Genomic DNA, 19920 nt, shown 5'->3' on the forward strand with positions numbered 1-19920 from the left:
ATAGGCCCCTGCCCTGGGTCACACAGGCCTGGCCCTGCTCCAGGCCCATCACCTGGGCGCACCTCAGGAGAGCGAGCAGCGGCATGGGGGCTTGGCCCAGCACACCTGGGACACTTTCTTCTGTACTGGAGAACACTCGCATCACAGGAAATAAACCAGACTGAGCCATGCCTGAAACAGAACAGCCTCATATATTAACTCTTCAATAGATTCTGTACGTTACCAGTGAAGGAATGATAGACAGCAGGTCTCCGATTGTCACTTGTACAACAAAGGCTCTATGCGGTTATTACACCTATTTCTGGTTTCAAATTAGAGAACAAAATTACAAGACAATTTTAATGCAACTTTAAAAAGTTCTCAAGTAACTGAATATAAAATCTCTTTCCAATGCACTTCTAAGGTTCAGTCCGAAAATTCATTTCCACAGATTTTTCTCTTTACCACATAGTGTTCGGAAAAGGTAGACAACTGGTACTTGAAGTGTGAAATGTCTGACCTTTGCAAATAAATGCAAATACATTCTTGGTACAGCAGTCACATTTTGGCAATATTAGTAGCAAGCAATATGCTTGGATAACAGATTTCCACTTCTGCATTTGCAAATTCCTTCTCTGCTGGGCAATGAAAGGCCACTTGCAACATCCTGCAGGGGGAAAAAGCATTTTAGACAGAGAAATGAGCTATATACCTAACACAGCAAATCTATGATCATTTGTACCCAGGGCTCTTACAAATGACTTTGTGAGAGACCTACAAACTCCCAATCAGGAACCAAGACTGGTGCTACATCTCCACAACAGAGCCTATTCCTCAGTGTAGATGCACCGCATACAGACAGGAGGAGAGCCGCCACTATAGGAACTCCTCAAACTGCTGCTTCTCTTGTCAGCATAGCTCCGTTTCGGAGGGGGGAGGGATTCAAACCCCTGACTGACAGCACTATGCCAGTGTAAGCTGGAAGTGTAGACCAGGCCTAATATACTCTCTGTTCCTGTTCAATGGTTTTGTTCCCTTTATCACAATCATCATGATGTTGATTTGTGTCTCAAACTCAGAACCAGACAACATTTCCAATTCAATGGACATTTGAAATGTCAGGCCATGTCTACACTAGAACTTATGTCAACACTTCTGTCGCTCAAGGGTGTGAAAAAATACCCCACCGAGTAACAAATTTTGATGGCATAAGTGCTCACGTGCACAGTGCTATGTAGGCAGAAGACGCTCTCCCTCCCCCCAACATAAAACCAACTCAACAAGCTGTGGTAGCTATTATGTCAACGGGAGAGCTCTCTCCCATCAGCACTACACGAGGGCTCGTACAGCTGTGCCGCTGTCAACTTGTAAGTGTAGACGTGGCCTTAGATTTTACAAGTGCTTACAATTGTTTTTACAACACAGTGTAGGGATTATTGTGTAAAAACATGGACCTTAAGCTTTGTCTCAGAAGAAGAGGGGAAAGCAAGAACTACAGAGATGTTCTGCTTGTTTTGTTTCGTTAATTAAAAAATAGTCTGACTTTTTTTTATTATTAATCCATGGAGGCCAATGGCACATCCTAGAGCAGGGGTAGGCAACCTATGGCATGCGTGCCAAAGGCGGCATGCAAGCTGATTTTCAGTGGCACTCACACTGCCCGGGTCCTAGCCACTGGGCCGGGGGGCTCTGCATTTTAATTTAATTTTAAATGAAGCTTCTTAAACATTTTAAAAACTTTATTTCCTTTACATACAACAATAGTTTAGTTATGTATTATAGACTTGTAGAAAGAGACCTTCTAAGAACGTTAAAATGTATTACTGGCACCCGAAACCTTAAATTCGAGTGAATAAATGAAGACTCGGCACACCGCTTCTGAAAGGTTGCCAACCCCTGTTCTAGAGGGTTATCAGAGTTTCTCCTCCTGCAACACAGAACTACTGCTTAGTTCATCTGGACATTTCCATGTTCTCAGCAATCCTACAGACTGGTGATGTTCCCGAGTAGATTATATACATTTTGGGCAAGTAAACATGTTTTCACAGGAAAGGCAAGAAATCAATTTTGAAACTCATCTGGCAAAATAACAGTATTATTCTGGCAAACTGGAGCAATAAACTGAACACAGAGTTGATGTGTCTCAGGGGCACACCTAGAGCCACTGAACTCTAAGCAACAGGCACTAGAAATTATGCAGGCAAAACCCCACCCCAGAGCAATGCAGATGGACCTGCAGGATTTCCAAGTAAAGCACAAGTACCTACCTGGAAATCATTAATTTTCAGTGAGAAGCAGACGTATTCTGAGTCACCTAAAACAATCCAAGAAAAATGATGATTAGTATTAAGTCACATACAAAACACAAACTCTCCCACTGCACTTCTCAGGGTACGTCTGTACTACCTGCCGGATCGGCAGGTAGTGTTCGATGTATCGGGGATTGATTTATTGCACCTCGTCTGGACACAATAAATAGATCCGCTAACCGCCGCCCGTACTCCACCTCGGCAGGAGGAGTAAGCAGCGTCAGCGGGGGAGCCGCAGCAGTTGACCCGCCACCGTGAGGACAGTCAGGTAAGTCGAACTAAGATACTTCGACTTCAGCTACGCGAATAGTTTAGCTGACGTTGCATACCTTAGTTGGAACCCCCCCGCTAGTGTAGCCCAGCCCTCAGAGTAAGTTGAGAGGGTGATCTCCTAGCAAAAGTACAACCTCTCCTATATATGTAGGCTTCCCCAGTGACCCAGACCTTCATCACTGCAATGGGACTACACCTGACAACCATTCAGGATCTGCAGCTGGTGCCTCTTGCAGGGAGCACAATTACACCCCTGCCCGGCAGGCTGCACAAGTTTCTGAGTCTGCTAATTCAAAGCAATGGTTTTCACTTGTGAATCTCTACATGCTTTTAATGCTGGCTACCTGAGAGGTGCCTCTCTCCCCACATGCTACTGTGATAGCCAAAATCACAGCTTACTTTAACATTTCCCATATTAAATAGGCAGTCTTGGTTGCCCAAGCCCCCTGCTTGGACACAGCCCTAGTGTGTTGACCATTAGGTTATTGTGTGTCATAAGAACATGAGAATGCCTGTGCTGGGTCAGACCAATGGTCTTTCTAGGCCAGCACTGGCCAATGCCGGGTGTTTCAGAGGGAATGAACAGAACAGGGTAATTTATCTCGTGATCCACCCCATCGTCCAGGCCCAGCTTCTGGCAGTAATAGGTTTAGGAACACACAGAGCACGGGCTCTCTCACCTGAAGATGCCCTTTCAGATTGGCTGGTGTTTTAAAATCCCCCTTCATAACCTATGGAAGGAATGAAACCAGAGTGACTCCACTTTGTACAGACTAGCTGATGCTTAAGCAGCCCTTCTGCCTCATTAGCTTCCTGGCATGTCACAGTGTGTCTGAACCAGAAGCAAACCTCGAAGGCCTGAGCAATAGCCTGGTGTGATTTGGTTCTGCCCTGCTGGGCTGATCGCTAGCGTTCTGGGCGTCAGATGGTGGCTGCAGTGCTGTCCTCAGGACTTCTGCTAAAAGTGGTTTCTCTGGGCTGCGCCACGCTCCCTCCCTTCTCACCCAAGGGGGCATTTTGTTAAAATGGCACTAAGAAGGGATCTTTTGTACAATGACCATTTTCCATGTTCACACTGGCAAAAACGGAAGGGCTCCACTTTGCGGAACTGAGGATTCCTGCAGGGTCTGGATCCTGGGAGAGCCTCTCACCCCACTTTCCACTGCTGTTAACAGCTTGCAGGGACTGGAACAGTCCTCAAAGCCAGTGCCACAATCAGAGCAAGCCAGGTCCAGGGGCAGGGGCTGGGATTTCAATGGGTCATGCACAGAGATGGCACCAGACCTCCTAGAACATGAAAACAGTCTGCCCTGGGTTCCGTGTGTGCCATAACTGTGCCCCCTGGGCACCACTGCAATAAACCACCAGCACCACCTCATTGCAGTCGCTGGGCCAGTTCTCCTAGTACAGGAGTTGCCTGGTCCTCCTGGAGTCCTTTCTTTGAGGGAAGAGAGTTTGACCTGGCCCACGCAGAAACAAGGACATGAGAAGAGTCCCTTCCTTCAGTACAGGGGTGGGCAAACTACAGCCTGCGGAGGACCATCCTGCCCAGCCCCTGAGCTCCTGGCCCAGGAGGCTTGCCCCCAGCCCCTCCCCCCGCAGCCTCAGCTGGCTCGCTCCGCTGCCGGCGCAATGCTCTGGGCGGTGGGGCTGCGAGCTCCTGGGGCAGTGCCGCTGCAGAGCCCAGTGACCCAGTCTCTGTGCTGCGTGGTGGCAGTGTGGCCTGGCTCCAGCTGGGCAGCGTGGCTGTAGCGCCACCAGCCACCAGTGCGCCAGGCAGTGCAGTAAGGAGACACGGAGCAGGAGGGGTTAGATAGAGGGCAGAGGAGTTCAGGGTGGTGATCATGGGGAAGGGGTATGGATGGGGGTAGGGGGGAACAGGGGGTTGAATGGGGGCAGAGGTCCCGGGGGAGTCAGGAAGGAGGTGGGGTTGGATGGGGCAGTGGGGGGCAGTCAGAGGACAGGGAGAAGGGTGGTTGGATGGGCAGGGATCCCTGGACGGCAGTCAGGAAGGAATGGGGGGTGGAAGGGGCGGCAGGCGGATGGGGTTCCAGGAGGGGACAAGGAGAAGGGGTGGTTGGATGGGCAGGGATCCCCGGTGGGGCCATCAGGAAGGAGGGATGGTTGGATGAGGCGGCAGGGTAGCAGTCAGGGGACAGAGAGAAGGGGTGGTTGGATGGGGCAGTCAGGAAGGAGTGGGGGTTGGATGGGGCAGTGGGAGGCAGTCAGGGGCAGCTGGGGGCAGTCAGGGAACAGGGAGAAGGGGTGGTTGGATGGGGCAGGGGACCGCGGGCGGCAGTCAGGAATGAGAGGACGGGTTGGATGGGGCGGCGGTCAAGGAACAGGCAGCGGGGGTGTGTGGATGGGGCAGGGGTCCCGGGGGAGGGAGGGCAGATGGGAGGTGGGGGCCAGGCCACCACCCCCTCCCCTAACCGGCCCTCCACACAATTTCCGAAACCCAATGCAGCCTTCAGGCCAAAAAGTCCCCCCCCCCCCGCTTTAGTAACTGGCTCGTGGCTCTGCAGCGCCCCCTAGTAGGGGCTGTAATTTCCAGAGCAGCACACGTAAACGTCTCCAAGACCTTAGCACAGCCTGAGTAGGAGCACTGTCCCAGGACATGACCTTGCATCTCTTCTGCACCCAGCCTCCCCTTGACTTGAGTGAGTTTGGGGTGAGCTAAGGAATGAAGCATCAGTTTCTAGGTCTGCCACTGGGTAGAGACCAGAGTTTTCTAGCTTTGCATTTAGGTGACTTTTAACTTGATCTTAATTAAAAAAAAACCCAATACACTCCTGAGGCTTCCAGAATTAGCTGGCCAGGACGGAGTAGTGCAATATCTGCCCTGCAGAGGCACAAGACCAAAAGGAATTTCATCTCTCTCATGTCACAGAATCTGTCATCTGAACCAACGTTATGAAAATAAGGAAAATGTATCTGGCACGTCCCCTTCTGTAGTTTTATCATCTTTTAAAGAGGGGCAGTGGTTTTTAAAGAGTTCTCTTTGGTATGATTGAGTGACTTCTACAACCCTGGAGAGATATGTAAGTCAGAATTACATATAGTAAATCCACATTTTTGTGGCTATTTTGTATTTGTAACTTGCGCCACTCCCACCATCATCCAGTGACACTCAGCATTCTAAGCAGACAGTAGCAATACTCACCCTCTGGGTGTTGTTGATTACCAAGGGGTCTGGGTTGCCATAGTTGGGTGGATTTGCGTATGGGTCATAGCCAAGCCTAGCGAGCATTGGTGCTATCTGGGCCATGTCTTGCAATACGTCCCCTGGAATGTGCCCGATCCATTTAGACAAAGCTTCCAAGTTTACAGGCTTAATAACCTGGTCTGTTGATCTTTCTATCCTGAAAAGAGAGTAGAAATGAGTCGCTTGGGTTTTGGATGTATGTTGCATTCATACGTAGGAGCCTGCAGCTGGGTTATTGCCATTTGAATTCTCATTCTCAATGCCTGAGAAACGCATGTAGCTCAGATATTTTCCGCGTCTTCAGGATACAAAGCTCATAAAACAGAGGCTTTAAATCTATCGGTAAAGCACCAGTGCCTTCACTAGGATGGTAGAGTTGCAGGACCAAAGACCTAACACTAACACTCCTAAGGGGTCGGCTCCACGTGTTTCAATACCCAAGCGCCACGCATCCTTCCCCACTCTGCCTGGCCTAGGGACACTCCCGTCCATCCTGCCCACCTTGCTGTGCCTTCTGTGTTAGATCATCTACAGTTTCTGTTTTCACTACAGAAGGAAAGTGTGTCCCACTGCAATCCAAGCATCGCTGCAGGCAGGGACAGTCTGCACCCTGCAGTCAAAGCAGAGCAGCAGCCTGTCACTGCGCAAACTGTCCTTTTATATTTTGAGACAGCAAAGTTAACGTCTTGTAATTAGGCAGATTTACATAATTAGCATGAAATTAGAGCCCTCCCTAGAGACAATTCTGTTTATTCAGGACACGTAAATCTCTGGCTCACGCACGAGGAGCAGAGGCTGCAGCAGGAGTGCGGCAGGCGCCGCCAAACCATGAAGGATCCAGGGAGCCTGAGGCTCTAGAGGTTAAGCCTCCCATACCCGACCTGTCTCACGTCAGGCCTTGGCAGGCAGTCACTGATTTCTACCCTCCTCTGAAGGGACGGGCATTCCTATGGCCAAACCTCTCACCCCAGTTACTGCAAGAGAAAAATCAAAGGAATTTGTGGCTACCTGCCACATGGTCCTTGGGAACTGGGCAGCATTAACAGATTAATCGGCTATTCGTTAGTCAGTTAATGGGCTATTTGCTCTCAGTAGATTTTTAAAGATACAAAGCCCAACAGAGGCCATCAGTTCGCCTAAGAAATATGCCTGCATCTACCACAGTAGCTGCTCTCTCCTTCCCTCGCTACCACAAACCACAATTCCTTTGGCTGGGGAGGGTTTGGAGCTAATGAAAGACAAGGCCATAAAGGAGAAAAGCTCTAGCCCAAGTCATGAGTGAACTGCATGCTCTGCATTCCCCCTGCTCAGCTGCGCCCAGTTCCTGCACAGCACACCTGCAGTGTTCACGCCTTCCACACCATGGAGAGCCAGACTCGAAGAGGCTCTCCAGACTCATGACAGCCACTGGTCAAACACCCCCATTCATGCGCATCAGCAATGTAGTGACTTGCCTTGGAATTGACCACCAGAGCCAGAGCTCCTAATTCTGGAAAATAAAAGTACTCTTCTGTTTGTACAGCACCCAGGACAATGAGGCCCTAATGCCCCTTTGCAGTCCTTAAATAATATGGGACTCTAATCACTCTTGCCGTCTCTCCTGCCCTCCCTCCACTAAGTAGCCAGGGCTCAGTTCCACAGCGTGGCACACTGGGGCATCGGTTCAGCTGTGACTCAAAGAGAACCACACCCAGGAAAATGCTGACTAGCGTGAGCCAGCATTTTGCAAGGGTACTGAATCACAAATCACATGCAGCGCGCTTCCCCTGCTCCTCTCTCTTTGGGAAAAACTTCTTGGGTAAGTCTACACTGCAATGAGGCCCCTGCCAGCCGACTCAGGCTCCGGGGGCTCGGGCTGCAGGCTGTTTAACTGCAGTGTAGACCTCTGGGGCTCAGGCTGGAGGCCAGGCTCTAGGGTCCTGCAGGTGGGAGGGTCCCAAAGCTCGGGGCCTCCCGAACATCTACATCACAATTAAACAGCCCGGCAGCCAGAGCCCCCTGAGCCCGAGTCAGCTGGCACAGGCCAGCCACGGGTGTCCCACTGCAGTGCAGACATACCCTTGGTGTTGATGAAAATATGGCCTGACAATGACCTCCCCTTCCCTTGCTCAGACAAAAACCGTACAGTGGGTTCTTCCTCCTCCACCTCCCCGTTCTGGATGCACAGAACTAACAGAAAAAGACTGTTAGAAGACAGACTTGTCTGGCTCCTTCCCATATATCCGTGTTTACAGTCAGCGGTTGGGTTCGGTTAATCTAAAGTTACCAAGTAGCCAAAACGATCACTACAAACAACAACAGCAAGAAGCTCAAAATCTGGCACAGCTCTCGAAGACGCACGCTGTGCGTACACAGTTCTTCGTGCCAGGACCGTGTCAGAACTACGTGTGGGAAGTCAGGGAACCTCACCTGCATGCTACCTCAAATCACTCAGTGCTAGCTGGAACGTAATCCAATGTTTAAAGAAATATTTGGGAATGGGTAGAAAAAGAGAAAGGAGACAGATTACCCCGAAACTGGAGCTCCTTAAATAGGACTCTGCCAAAGCAGAGCCTGAAATCATCTCCTTATTTACAAGTCGGATGACTGAGACCTCAGCATTCTTAAAAATCCTCACCTAAGCGGCCAACTGCCATTGTGACCCTCACGACGTTCTTTACTTAGACACACACCAATACTCTAAAGCAGAGTTGGGTGCATCGATCCCTCTGCTCCTGAGAACCAGGCATGAAAATAAACAACATGGCCATGCCCCAAGGAGGTTTGGCAAGAACCCGCTCTGTCTAGTCAGGAGTCTCTTTGGAAAGCAGCGGCAGCCATACAGACACTCACTTGGAAAGGGAGACTCCACCTGGTTTCCCTATTAACTCTTCATGGTGCAGCACTGCGTCGCTCCAGGAAATGTCTAGGAACTGCATGATGACACGCATGGACTGCTCAGGGTGCAGCACCAGCTGCTCATAGTAGACGGGCAGGCACCTGGACTGCCCAATCTCTGCGCACTGGGAATACATCACCTCGATCGCTTTGTTCCACTTGGTAAGGCAGTCTCGGTAGCTGTTCAAGTCAAAGCCTGCAATCGTTACCTTCCTTGTGATCATGGAATGGACAGAAGCCCGGCCATCTCGAACCATCAGCAGAAATTTGGAATTGGGAAAGAGTCTGGAAAGGTAGACAGAGGATTTTAATGTGAAGGGGTCCTTGTTACATAGATATCTGGCTGGCTCCCCATGCTTGGCGATGACTTCCAGGATAAAAGCCTGCATGGCAGAGTCCAGGACTTGGTCCGTCACTCCAGCTTCATCCAAGCGCATCTTTTCGCGCCCAGATTTGGACCAGGCCTGGCGCATGGCCAGCACCCGGGGAATAATGCGAGTCTCTTCTCCACAGCGGACCTCTGGATGCGCATCCAGCATGGCTCTCATGAGAGTCGTGCCGCTCCGCGGAACCCCACCAATAAAGATCAGCGGCATCTCCTTGCTGTACCGGTACTCAATGTGACTGGAGTCCACCATAACCAGTTCTTCGTTTTCTGGTCTCATCAGCCCATGCGTCCGCTTGCCATAGCCCCTGCCCAGCAGCTCCTGGCACTCCAACATCTGCTGGCCAAGGTGCACAGTCACCATCAGGGCAACAGCAAAGCCAAGCCCCAGCAACACTCGCCTCATGGTGACCCGCATTCTGTTCCTCTGCACAGAGGCTAAGAGACCTTCAGCTTCCAGTTAGTAAGCAGCCAAGCCGGTGCGCATCTGCAAAGAAAACAGCACACGTTCAAAGAAGTCAGTGGCACACATCTGGTTCCCTGGCCCATCTCCTACTGAGCCACCTGACACCAGGAGAGTCTCAGCCTCCAATAAATCACACAAAGACCTACTGATCACCTCAACTGGCCCTGGAGAGAACAGCCAAGCCATCTGTCTTGTCTGCTTGGAACTAACTCCAGCTTCCACTACAACTCCTGAGAGACCATTCCAGGGTCTAATCAACCTCATGATTTATCACCATCCTACATCCCCAAAAGAAGTGCAAAGTGATTTTCAGACTGCGTAAAGAGATCGTTTCTTACTGCTGGAGATGAAGGCATCTTTTACCAGCACTGCTGCACAGCAGTTCAGGAGAGTATCAGAGGGGTAGCCATGTTAGTCTGGATCTGTAAAAGCAGCCAAGAGTCCTGTGGCACCTTATAGACTAACAGACGTATTGGAGCACGAGCTGTCGTGGGTGAATACCTACTTAGTCGGATGCATGTACGACGAAGTGGGTATTCACCCATGAAAGCTCATGCTCCAATACGTCTGTTAGTCTATAAGGTGCCACAGGACTCTTGGCTGCTTTTACAGTTTATGAGAGAAAATTAAGAATCACATATCCAGGAAATCCTTAGGGAATTACTTTCAAAACATCCAGACCAAATTTTCCTTGGCTTATCTTCATTCTACTACTTCCTTCTATTAAATGTGTGTTGCTTTGAAGCAAGGCCTTCCACCAAAACAGAGAGGAACTGAAGGAAAAGCAGAATAGAAGCCTCCAAGCTCTCAGTACTCCATGCGAGCAATTCTAGAAGAGTAGGAGTGCAGCAAAAGCGCCAGCCTTGCTTTACTAGTCAATGGCAGAGCTTTTGTACGTACAGCCAGGGGCATTTTGGCTTAGCCAGGCTTTTCCCTCCTCATGAAGGCCAAGAAAACATCAACCTCCAAGGTGACAGACTGATTTACTGCCCTCCACCCCAGATGCCTCCCCAATCCTTTCTTGCAGTTTTCTTTTGTTGTATTACACGTATTCACTGAGCTACACAACACGACCCTTCTATCAGTTCCATAAACAAGAAGTTTCCTCTATGCATTTGTTTACATTGATTAGAAATGAGCTAAGACATGAGAAAACTCTTCTGGTTTGATTTCCAGGAGGTTGGTGGGTTTGCTTCAGCAGAAGCGATGGCCAATGAGCATCAAATTGGGTTTATTATTAAACAAACTATGTATTTGAAGGTTTAGTGTAAATACTAGCAACAAGCATTGCCAATATGAATACTCCCCTGCCAGAAACTGATGGTAAATAAAGTTTCCTCTTGAAACACTGAAGATTTCATTTGGCTCTGCCATGAAGACGTAACTGCTCCATAGGAGATTCCAGCAGGCAAATCTGTCTCTTGCTTTGCTGATTCCACAAAGCTCCTATTAAAACTGGCCAACCATCCCTCTCCCTTTCCCGGCTGAACCCACTAGTGCAGGGTTTGCAATCCCGCCTTTAGGTCACAGAGGGCTTTTGGGGTAAATTCCTTGCAATGCATGGAGCTGGGCAGAAGTTGAACGTGGGAAAGGGGAAGGGGACCACTGTGCATTTTATTTCACTGCCAATCCAAAATGCTGCCGAAGAAAAATATTTTCTCCTCATAAATTTCTTAATGGAAGCAACATTTACCCGTGGCCCGTGTGCCCATGGAGAGCAGTCCATTCTCACACCCAGCAGGGCACTGGCTGTGTCCCAGGAGCTGAGTCAGGCATTCTGCTTTTCTTGACATCATTACATGTTCCGCACTGACTGTGCGTGGTACTGTACGAAGAGCAGCAGTTCTGCGCTCAGGGACTTTACAATCTAGTTACAGGTCTTTGAAGTGAGGAATTGGTCATCTGACTTTTTTAATGTATATTCCTCTCCAAAAGCAATTTAAAATGCCCACTAGCCTCTGGCCTCCACAGCATTTACAGCTGGAATGGACAAATTCAGACTAACCGGACTGTAATAGGATGCAGTTCAGAAATCTAAGGAGCGGTAAAACATTTATTTTAAAGGGAGGCTAGAAGTTTGCACTAAATGGGGTAGGAGAATATGGTTTATGGTTAATATTTCCTCCCGGGATTCCCTGGCAGCCCCACGTGCTCATCAAGGTCACTCAGAGGTGAGGACATGGCTCATCTGGGCATCTGAAATGAATCTGACAACACAAATACGGGATTCCAGGACAACGGACCAGACGGAACGTGCCACCCGTCAGATTCCTGAAGTGAAACCTGCCGCATACGTTCTGGGCCCTCCACTGCCCAGGCAGCAGGGGGTGCCGGACAAAGTCGCTTTAAGAGACTGTGATCTCAAATGTTATTCAGCTCTGCTCCTGCCCAGCCATGTGCTTGTTCAACTACTGCCAAGGCAGATGGCAAATATGCAGCATTTACAGAGACTGTTTGGCCTCTAATTTTGCCTGTTAGCCATTTAAAAAGAAAGAAGAGCTCTTAAAATACTGGGTCTATCAGCTTCAGGGTGACAGACACGCAGATAGCCTGCTGTCTGGGCAGACTAGGGAACAAGAACCCTGATCTGACACTGACGCCAGCTGTGTCTGGAACATGTCACTTCTCTCCCTGCTTCCCCAACAGTAACAAAGGGAATACTTGCTGGGCAGCCAGAGGGGTTGTTGCCAAGACCGGACTGCTACCCAAAGTGCTACCTGCTATTAGGTGGTGTCACTAAAACCTCCCGAAACTCAGAGTTCCTAAAGAAGCACAAGTGAGCCTACTCACTAAAGCGAGGTCAAAGCTGCAACTAAGCTCAAGCTGCTTTCTGCAGTCTGCTGCTGCAGAACTCACCAGCAGGTTCTAGGGCTTGGTGTTAATGTCCATCAATTCCCTCCACTGCAGACATTGCTGGATGAAATTCTATGGCCTGTGTCATGCAGGTGGTCAGACTACGTGGTTATAACACAATCCCCGTCGGCCCTAACATCCGTGAAAAAGTCCTGTTACCGTCTTCTCCCTGGCTTCGTCCCTCCCACACAGGATCCAGGGACTTAAAATCATTGTATCTTTCAGGACATAAATTCATCAACAGAAACCAAAAAGCTAAAGGCTTCACCAGCAGCTCAATAAAACCCCAACACACTTACGGCTGGTGCTCGGATCCGTGGGACACACTGACGAAGATGGAGTGCGATCCAGAGAGCCAGAAACTCCATCTTCAACCAGACTGAGAATTTAGTGCTGGCTTTAAAGAAAGCAAAATGCAACATGCAGAGTAACAGCTGAGCTGTGGCCAATGTGGTAATAAGGATCAATACAAATCCAAAATCACAAAAAATCCCTGCAATTAAAAATCTTCCCTGTTTTGCATTCTGATCAGGTATTAATGTCAGCAAGATTTGTAATTGTTTCTAGTAGCTTTTGAGAGTGGTAAAATATTAATAGAGCAGAAGCAGCTTTGCAGACACAAATATGAAATATTCAAGTATCAGAGGGGAGCCGTGTTAGTCTGGATCTGTAAAAGAAGTAAAGAATCCTGTGGCACCTTATAGACTAACAGACGTATTGGAGCATGAGCTTTCATGGATGAATACCCACTTCGTCAGATGCATTCTCCCACGAAAGCTCATGCTCCAAAACGTCTGTTAGTCTATAAGGTGCCACAGGATTCTTTGCTGCTTTTATGAAAGATTCATTAACTCACTCCCAATATGTCATGCAGGATCCCACTGCTCTGACAGATCCTCTTTTGATGCACTTACCTTTCCCTGGTAAATTCATTTTGCCGTTGGCCGATCTTTGCTCAGAAATACAGATGGCCGATGAATACCTAATGGGGAAAAAACCCACAATGCTGATTTGTTCAGAGATAACCGATATTCATCGGAATGGTTAGAAATAAAATGCTCATTCTCAGGATTCCATTTTCAATATTGCAGTTTTAATAGTCTATCGACACACAGATCATTAATCTTTTAATGCTTACCTGAAAGCCAAACGACATGCAGACACAAGATACAACTGTTCTGTTCATCATGCATTGTCTCCACCAAACCTAGCAACTGAAATCAGCCTGAATATCTTAACACACTGGCAGTGTCACTCGGCTATCTCAGTTACAGACAAGGCATTAAAAACAAGACTATACACCTGGCATCATAACCCTGAGCCCATGAAGCAACATTGGCATCATATTCCTCTCATCCCAGGGAAAGGAAACCTTGCAAAGTCCATTGGGTAAATTACAACAAAACTCAGGGAGAGTCTTGGGGCACAGGCCAAGAGGGAAGCAGAAAGCAATTGAAAACATCTCTCAGATGAGGCAGGAGTCTGGCTTCCCAAGACCCGAGACGGAGAGAGCAAGAGCCAGGCAGAAGCAGGCAGGATGCGAGAAGCAAAGGGCATGGCAGACTGAATATAATACAGAGTCCCAGCGGAGCTTTTCTATTTCCCACAGGTAAACAGAACCCCGAAGCCCGCTCCAGAGGACATTGCACAGCACCTGCTTTCCCGTTTCATTACAGACTCTGAAATCACGCAAGAGCGAATGTGCTGCAGAGGTTCACAAGCCTTTCAGACAAACCTGAGCCCAGTGTACGGCTTTGACTGAGGTCATCTGCAATCCTGAACGAGCTCTGCTTTGAAAATTAGGCTCCTTTGAGCATAACACTAAAAACAGAGCAAAAGAAAACGTCAGCATGAGCCCCTGCAAAGCAAGCTGCAAGATTCCCCTGGCTGGGACAAACTCTTCCACCTTTTGCTCAAGGTTGATTCCTCCACCCTGTTGTTGTCTGTGAAACTGACGTTTAGCACATGGAACTCCCTGGGGCCCAGTGGTGTTTGCAATCTACCTGCAGCATGCAGACCCACAAGAAGTGATCCTAACACTGCAAAAGAATGGGCACCCACGTGTGGGACACATGCGCCCCTCCCACTAGGAATCGCCTCCCACCTGTCTCTGGATTTCCAAGGAGCCCTGTCTTCTGCATCTGTGATTGTAAGTTCCCTCTTTTCATATCATACAACAACCTAGTAGATGGAGCTGCCCTCTGAGAACACAAAATCCTGTTCATGCTGGTTCCAGGAGATGCCTCTGAACCAGGGATAAAAACGTTACCAGTGAACTGCTGCAAGAAGTCAGGTGCCTCTGAAGGGCAGCAGCAAGGCTGGCTCCAGTCGCCTGGAGGGTCTGTGGAGAAGGGGCAGAGGAGGGGGCAAAAAGGCACAAGGCAGCACATGACGCTTGGCTGCACACAGCGACCAGGCCTATCAGGCTGGAAGGGGATTTCCACCTGGCTCCAGCATTAGAGGCCACGGGATTCTCTCCACAGTATTTCTGGAGCACCCCCAGGTGCAGATCTAGGCACAGAAGCCAGGAGAGCTCTCCATGTACACTACAGGCCTGGGTCTCTGCGGCTGGCGGCGCTGACGCACTCACCCACAGTCTGGCGAGCACAGCTGGTAACAGTACACCTCCACCCATCACATCACAGCTCTCCGCAGGCAGCTCTCGTGGTCGGAGCACAGCACCGCGCCTCCCTGGCTGGACACTGACAGGTTCCCTCGAGGCCTGGGGCTTGACTGTCAGAAGTGCTGAGCAACCACAGCTCCATTAACTTCAACTGGAATTCTGGGCACTCAGCACCACTGAAAGGCAGGCCCTTGTTTGCTTCAGTTTCCCCCGTACACCAGGGATTTCACTCCCTGCTTCACAGAACGGTGTCAGGACTGACTAGCGTTGGGCCAGTACAGAAGCGCTGGAGAACTGCTAATGATTGGTACTGATGTGTGAGTGGAACAAGGCAATCAGCTCTGTCTCTACTCTAGAGCTAATTAAGAGCCTGGAGCGGAACTCCACCCAGATCAAGTTTCCAGAGAATCCCAGTCTGCCCAGAGGGGCAGGGCTGATTATAACGCATTCCTTCCCAACCAGAATTGCCCTGCATTGAGCCAGGTCCATCAACTGGGCGATTTCAAGTCTGCACTAGGCTGCAGGCTCCCTGGGGCAGGGACCACATTTCCTCAGAGATTTCAGAAGTACCATCGGTGCTCAAATAGCAGCTGTTCACAGCCCACTGCCCACGCTCTTTCCTTAGGAACATAGCCTAACTCCTGCACTTGTGCTGCACGTACGCGCGCACACACACACACGCACACAGACTTCCTTCCTGACACCGCTCATGCAAACCACCACCAGGGAGCTGCTTTGCCAAGCACCCTTCGCACACATAACCAGTGACTTCTCAGAGAGGCAGTGACTTAGCCGAGGGCCTCTCTCTGCAAGAGCCTGACAGTTTTGCCATGTGAGGCGAACAATGAGCCATGAAGCGTGGAGCCGCTATCCACATATGACCATCAACTTTTTAGCCAGCTCTCCAGAAGAGAAGCTGGTGCACTGATCCGCTGAGAACAAAATTAAAATAGGAGTAAGCACTATTGTGGGTCCTGTACAGCTTGCCAGAACACAAGAAGCGGCTGGCGCTAGCTATTAGAGGTTACACGTTTTTTATTTACATCAACGTGACTAGATGTAGTTTTAGATTATTCATGCTCCAGAGATGGTGTTTATCCTTCTGGCTACATGGCTTTGCAAGTACTTCGTGCTAGAAACTGGACTTTTTATACTGCCTAGTTAACTCCAGGTGCCACCGTCCCGAATCACTTCTCTTTCAGATACACAGCAGCCATGGAAAGCAGCTATTCTAGCAACTGAGCACTAGGATTCCAAATTCTAAGTATTGTGCACCATCGCTGGAGTCAGACACTCCAAGCCAGATAGAACCATTGTGATCTCGACCTCCTGCATAACACAGGCCAGAGAAGTTCAGCAAATAATCCCCAGGTCTGGGGGAAGCTGATTGTCATAGTTACTTACCAGCTAGTTTGGCGACAGTTGAGTGGCCTGTGATTAAATGCACACAATAGCTCATAACTGACAGATGGGACATAGTTCATGAAACATGCCTGCCTGTGAGGCACTGTGTTACACAACACAAATGGAACTAGAAATACAGCACTGAGGCACACACACAAACAAATAGCTCATGGCAAACTAGGGCATGAATCTTCACCACTAGAGCCTGCCACGGACCGGAGGTCCACATCAGCAGCTCTCAACCTTTCCAGACTGCTGTACCCTTTCAGGAGTTTGATTTGCCATGTGTACTCCAAGTTTCACCTCACTTAAAAACTACGTGCTTACAAAAATCAGATATAAGAATAAAAAATATCAGAGTACACTATTACTGAAAAATTGCTTAGGTTCTCTATTTTAACATCTATTTATAAAATAAATCGATTGGAATATAAATATTGTACTTCAGTGTATAGTCTCTAGAGCGGTATAAACAAGTCATTGTCTGTATAAAATTTTAGTTTGTACTAACTTCACTAGCACTTTTTATGTGGCCTGTTGTAAAATCAGCCAAATATCGAGATGAGTTGATGTACCCCTGCGGGCAAGCAGAGGTCTTCCCGGGGGTACATGTACCCCTGGTTGTGAACCACTAGTCCACACGGACCCTGCTGACATGCACTAACAGTTCATTAATGCACTTTGATCTAATCTGTTTCAAAGAGGACTAGATCAAAGCGCATTAACGCACTGTTACTGTGCATCAGCAGGGTCCACAACAGTTAGTGCACAGCAGGCTAGTGGGGGGCAGATTCACACCCCAGCTTGCCATGAACCAATTGGTTGTGTAGGAGACAAGCCCCAGGACTGCAGCCGAGGTGAGTATATAGATAATGCTGTTCACTCATCTACTTTTCTTGGAAACCTTGTTATTACAGTGTCTGTGCAAATAAAGAGAAAATCCCTCCAGAGAGGATATTCCAGCTACAGAAATCACACATAAGGGGCTAACATTTGGGTTTCCATAAACTGACCTAAGACATTGGTCTGATTAAAACTGTTTGAATGTAGGGTGCATTCAACAGAATAAGAGGGCCTGAGGCTGAGCAGGGCTGAGTTGCGGAGAGAATTATTTGCATGTCCAGTCCCAAGTCACATGACAAGGATTCAGGCCCCTGTCACCTGAGAAGGGTCAGTGTTCAGACTCTGGTGGCTCAGGGTGCACTGGCCCAGATTCACAGATGGAGCCCAGCACTAGACTAGCAGCAGGGGCTCCAGGACCAGCTGTGGATCTTCAGCAGAGTGGTGTGCAGAGGCCTGCCCCACACCTGCCCAGGCTAAACCAGTCTTTCATTTGCAAGGGCACCAGAAATTAGCAGCAGAGATCTGGGACTCAAGAGTGGAACCTACAGCTTCATGGGCTGTAATTCAACTCTCACCTCCACTTTTAGTGAAATGGTGGATCTGGGGCGGGAGCTGCAGCCTGTCTCTGAAAGGCCCACGGAGCTACAAGGAGCAGCTTTCTGCTGGGGAAGGTGAACAGGTGCACTGCAGACATTCTTCCAGGAATTCCCAGAGCCACCACTCAGGAAAGGCCTTCAGGTTAAAGAGAGCTGCAAGATGAGGAGAGGGAACCGGAAAAAAAATGAAGGGGACAAACATCCATTTACAAAGTTGAAAACTGTTAGAATCTATGAGGCTGAATCTACAAACGTCATAACTGTGATTCAACAGCAATGCAGCTCCTCTGGGACCCTAGGGGTGGAGCATGTAGTGAACACAGGACCTCCAGCAGAAATAGCTATCATCACATCAAGATCTCGCATGCCCTGTCACCCACTGTTGCTATGATCAGTGAGAATTACAGTTCTCAAAGTCCCTCTGCATGGCACATGCTAGTGAATCTTCAGGGAATGTTGCTGTCAAACAAATCCATACCGAGCATGTGCAAACTGTGGTTGCTCAGAACTTGGCTGACCTTTGGGCAAATTTTTATGGAGATGGCACCATGGTAACTCCCCCTGCCAAATTTCAACTCCCTCCTCTGTAGCATGGAAGTGCTAGATCTTCTCAAAATAAAATTTAAAACAAAATCTTACAGCCATTCTGTTATTTTCTAATATGGACAAGACAATGTATTTTTCTCTAACCTTCTTCTCTGGAAAGGCTGAACCATTTCAACTGAAACATCCCAAATAATTCAGACCGTGAAGTCACCCAGCACGGAAAATTTCAGTTTGAATGGTTATAGTTTGACAAAGTTACAAGCAACTGAAAACAGGGTCTTAGAATGGAAAGCATTAGATAACCTTAAGTATAAGCACTGCTACCTGCACTGCCTATAAAAATATAAGAACTATCATCCTGGGTCAGACCAATGGTCCAACTAACCCAGTATCCGGTCTCTGACGTGGTTCATACCAGAGCTTCAGGCACGGCATACAGAACACGGCAACTGGAGATAGCCTCCAGGCTTCTCTTCCCAGCTTCTGGCACTCAGAGGCTTAGGGTCACACTGACCTTGAGGTTGCATCCCTGACCATCTTGGCTAACAGCCATTGATGGACCTACCCTTCATGAACTCATCTAGTTCCTTCTGAACCCAGTTATACTTAGGCCATTATAACATCCCATGGCAATGAGTTCTACAGGTTAACTTTGTTGTTTGAAAAATTACTTCCCCTTGTTTGTATTCAACCTAGTGCCTATTAATTTCATCTGTTTTTTGTATGTTTGGAAAAGATAACGTATCATTTCAGTGTTTGTAAACCACTTTGAAAATGACAAATACTAGATAAGTTATTAGAGAGAAAAGGTGGGTGAGGTAATATCTTTTACTGGACCAACTTCTGTTGGTGAGAGAGACAAGCTTGCGAGTTCACAGTTTCTCAGACATGAAGAAGAGCCCGAAAGCTGCCCTTGGAACCGATATGGCTACAACACCATTGTGTACACAGAGAAGTTATCGTTAAACATAAGGTTTGTTTCTGAAGGGCAGTACTACCACTGAAACATATTTAACTCAAATCTTTGTAATAAACATCATTTAGCACTGGTCAAGGGTGTGTCTGATGCTGGGAAATTCATTAAGGGCTATCTGCATGCAGCAGAGAGGAAACTAATCTATGCCTCATGGAGCTCTCAATCTATTGTTTCAATCCCAGGGAGCCCACCCACAACACACAAGTGAAAGGTCTAATCTTGTACTATTGCAGATAGGTCTGTTCCCACCCCCTTTGGTGGATTAACCGTATAAAGCTTGTTTCAAGAGACCTGAATGAAGAAAGAGAAAGTTGTTTCTGTAACAAGGAAGAGCAGAAGGGAGCAAAGGTGAGCGAGAAAAGGGACAAAAGGATGTTCTGAGGGAGGAAGCAGAGTGGATTAAAGGTGGGGAGGTGGAGTGGGAGACACAGGAGGCAGTGAGTAGAAAGGCATATTTTGTTTTCAAATCTCTGTGCTGATTTCGATGGGCCACCTGAGTCCCAGCCACACACTTCAACAGGGGATTTGAAAATCAGCAAGACTCCTCAAAGGGCCCCTGCATTTGCTGCATACAAAATGCCGTGA

The 19920-nt window shown here is 48.5% G+C and overlaps 1 protein-coding gene across 2 annotated transcripts; it reads right to left on the bottom strand.

Annotated features, from left to right (window-relative positions):
• Positions 1-172: 172 nt before the first annotated feature.
• TPST2 (tyrosylprotein sulfotransferase 2) lies at positions 173-16695 on the bottom strand. Of its 2 annotated transcripts, none has more exons than XM_050924055.1 (7): positions 14083-16695; positions 13262-13329; positions 8599-9515; positions 5725-5923; positions 3242-3292; positions 2247-2293; positions 173-646 (listed from the first exon to the last, which is right to left on the bottom strand). In XM_050924055.1, exons 3-6 carry the CDS (start codon positions 9444-9446, stop codon positions 2264-2266), a joined length of 1128 nt encoding a protein of 375 aa, XP_050780012.1. In that variant the 5' UTR covers positions 9447-9515; positions 13262-13329; positions 14083-16695; the 3' UTR covers positions 173-646; positions 2247-2263. The 2 variants fall into 2 exon arrangements, with proteins under 2 accessions (XP_050780012.1, XP_050780011.1); XM_050924054.1 differs by lacking the exon at positions 14083-16695 and adding an exon at positions 13486-14057.
• Between the last annotated feature and the right edge of the window lie 3225 nt (positions 16696-19920).

This window comes from Gopherus flavomarginatus, chromosome 15 (assembly GCF_025201925.1).
Source record: "Gopherus flavomarginatus isolate rGopFla2 chromosome 15, rGopFla2.mat.asm, whole genome shotgun sequence".
NCBI classification, from domain to species: Eukaryota; Metazoa; Chordata; order Testudines; family Testudinidae; genus Gopherus; species Gopherus flavomarginatus.

Excerpts from the sequence above, each read along its gene's own strand:
- TPST2 (XM_050924055.1), bottom strand. The coding sequence starts at position 9,446 with ATGCGGGTCACCATGAGGCGAGTGTTGCTGGGGCTTGGCTTTGCTGTT. Across the intron at positions 5,924-8,598 it reads GGTGGAGTCTCCCTTTCCAA|GATAGAAAGATCAACAGACC; the intron begins GTGAGTGTCTGT and ends CTCTCTTTTCAG. Across the intron at positions 2,294-3,241 it reads ATCTGAAAGGGCATCTTCAG|GTGACTCAGAATACGTCTGC; the intron begins GTGAGAGAGCCC and ends GGATTGTTTTAG.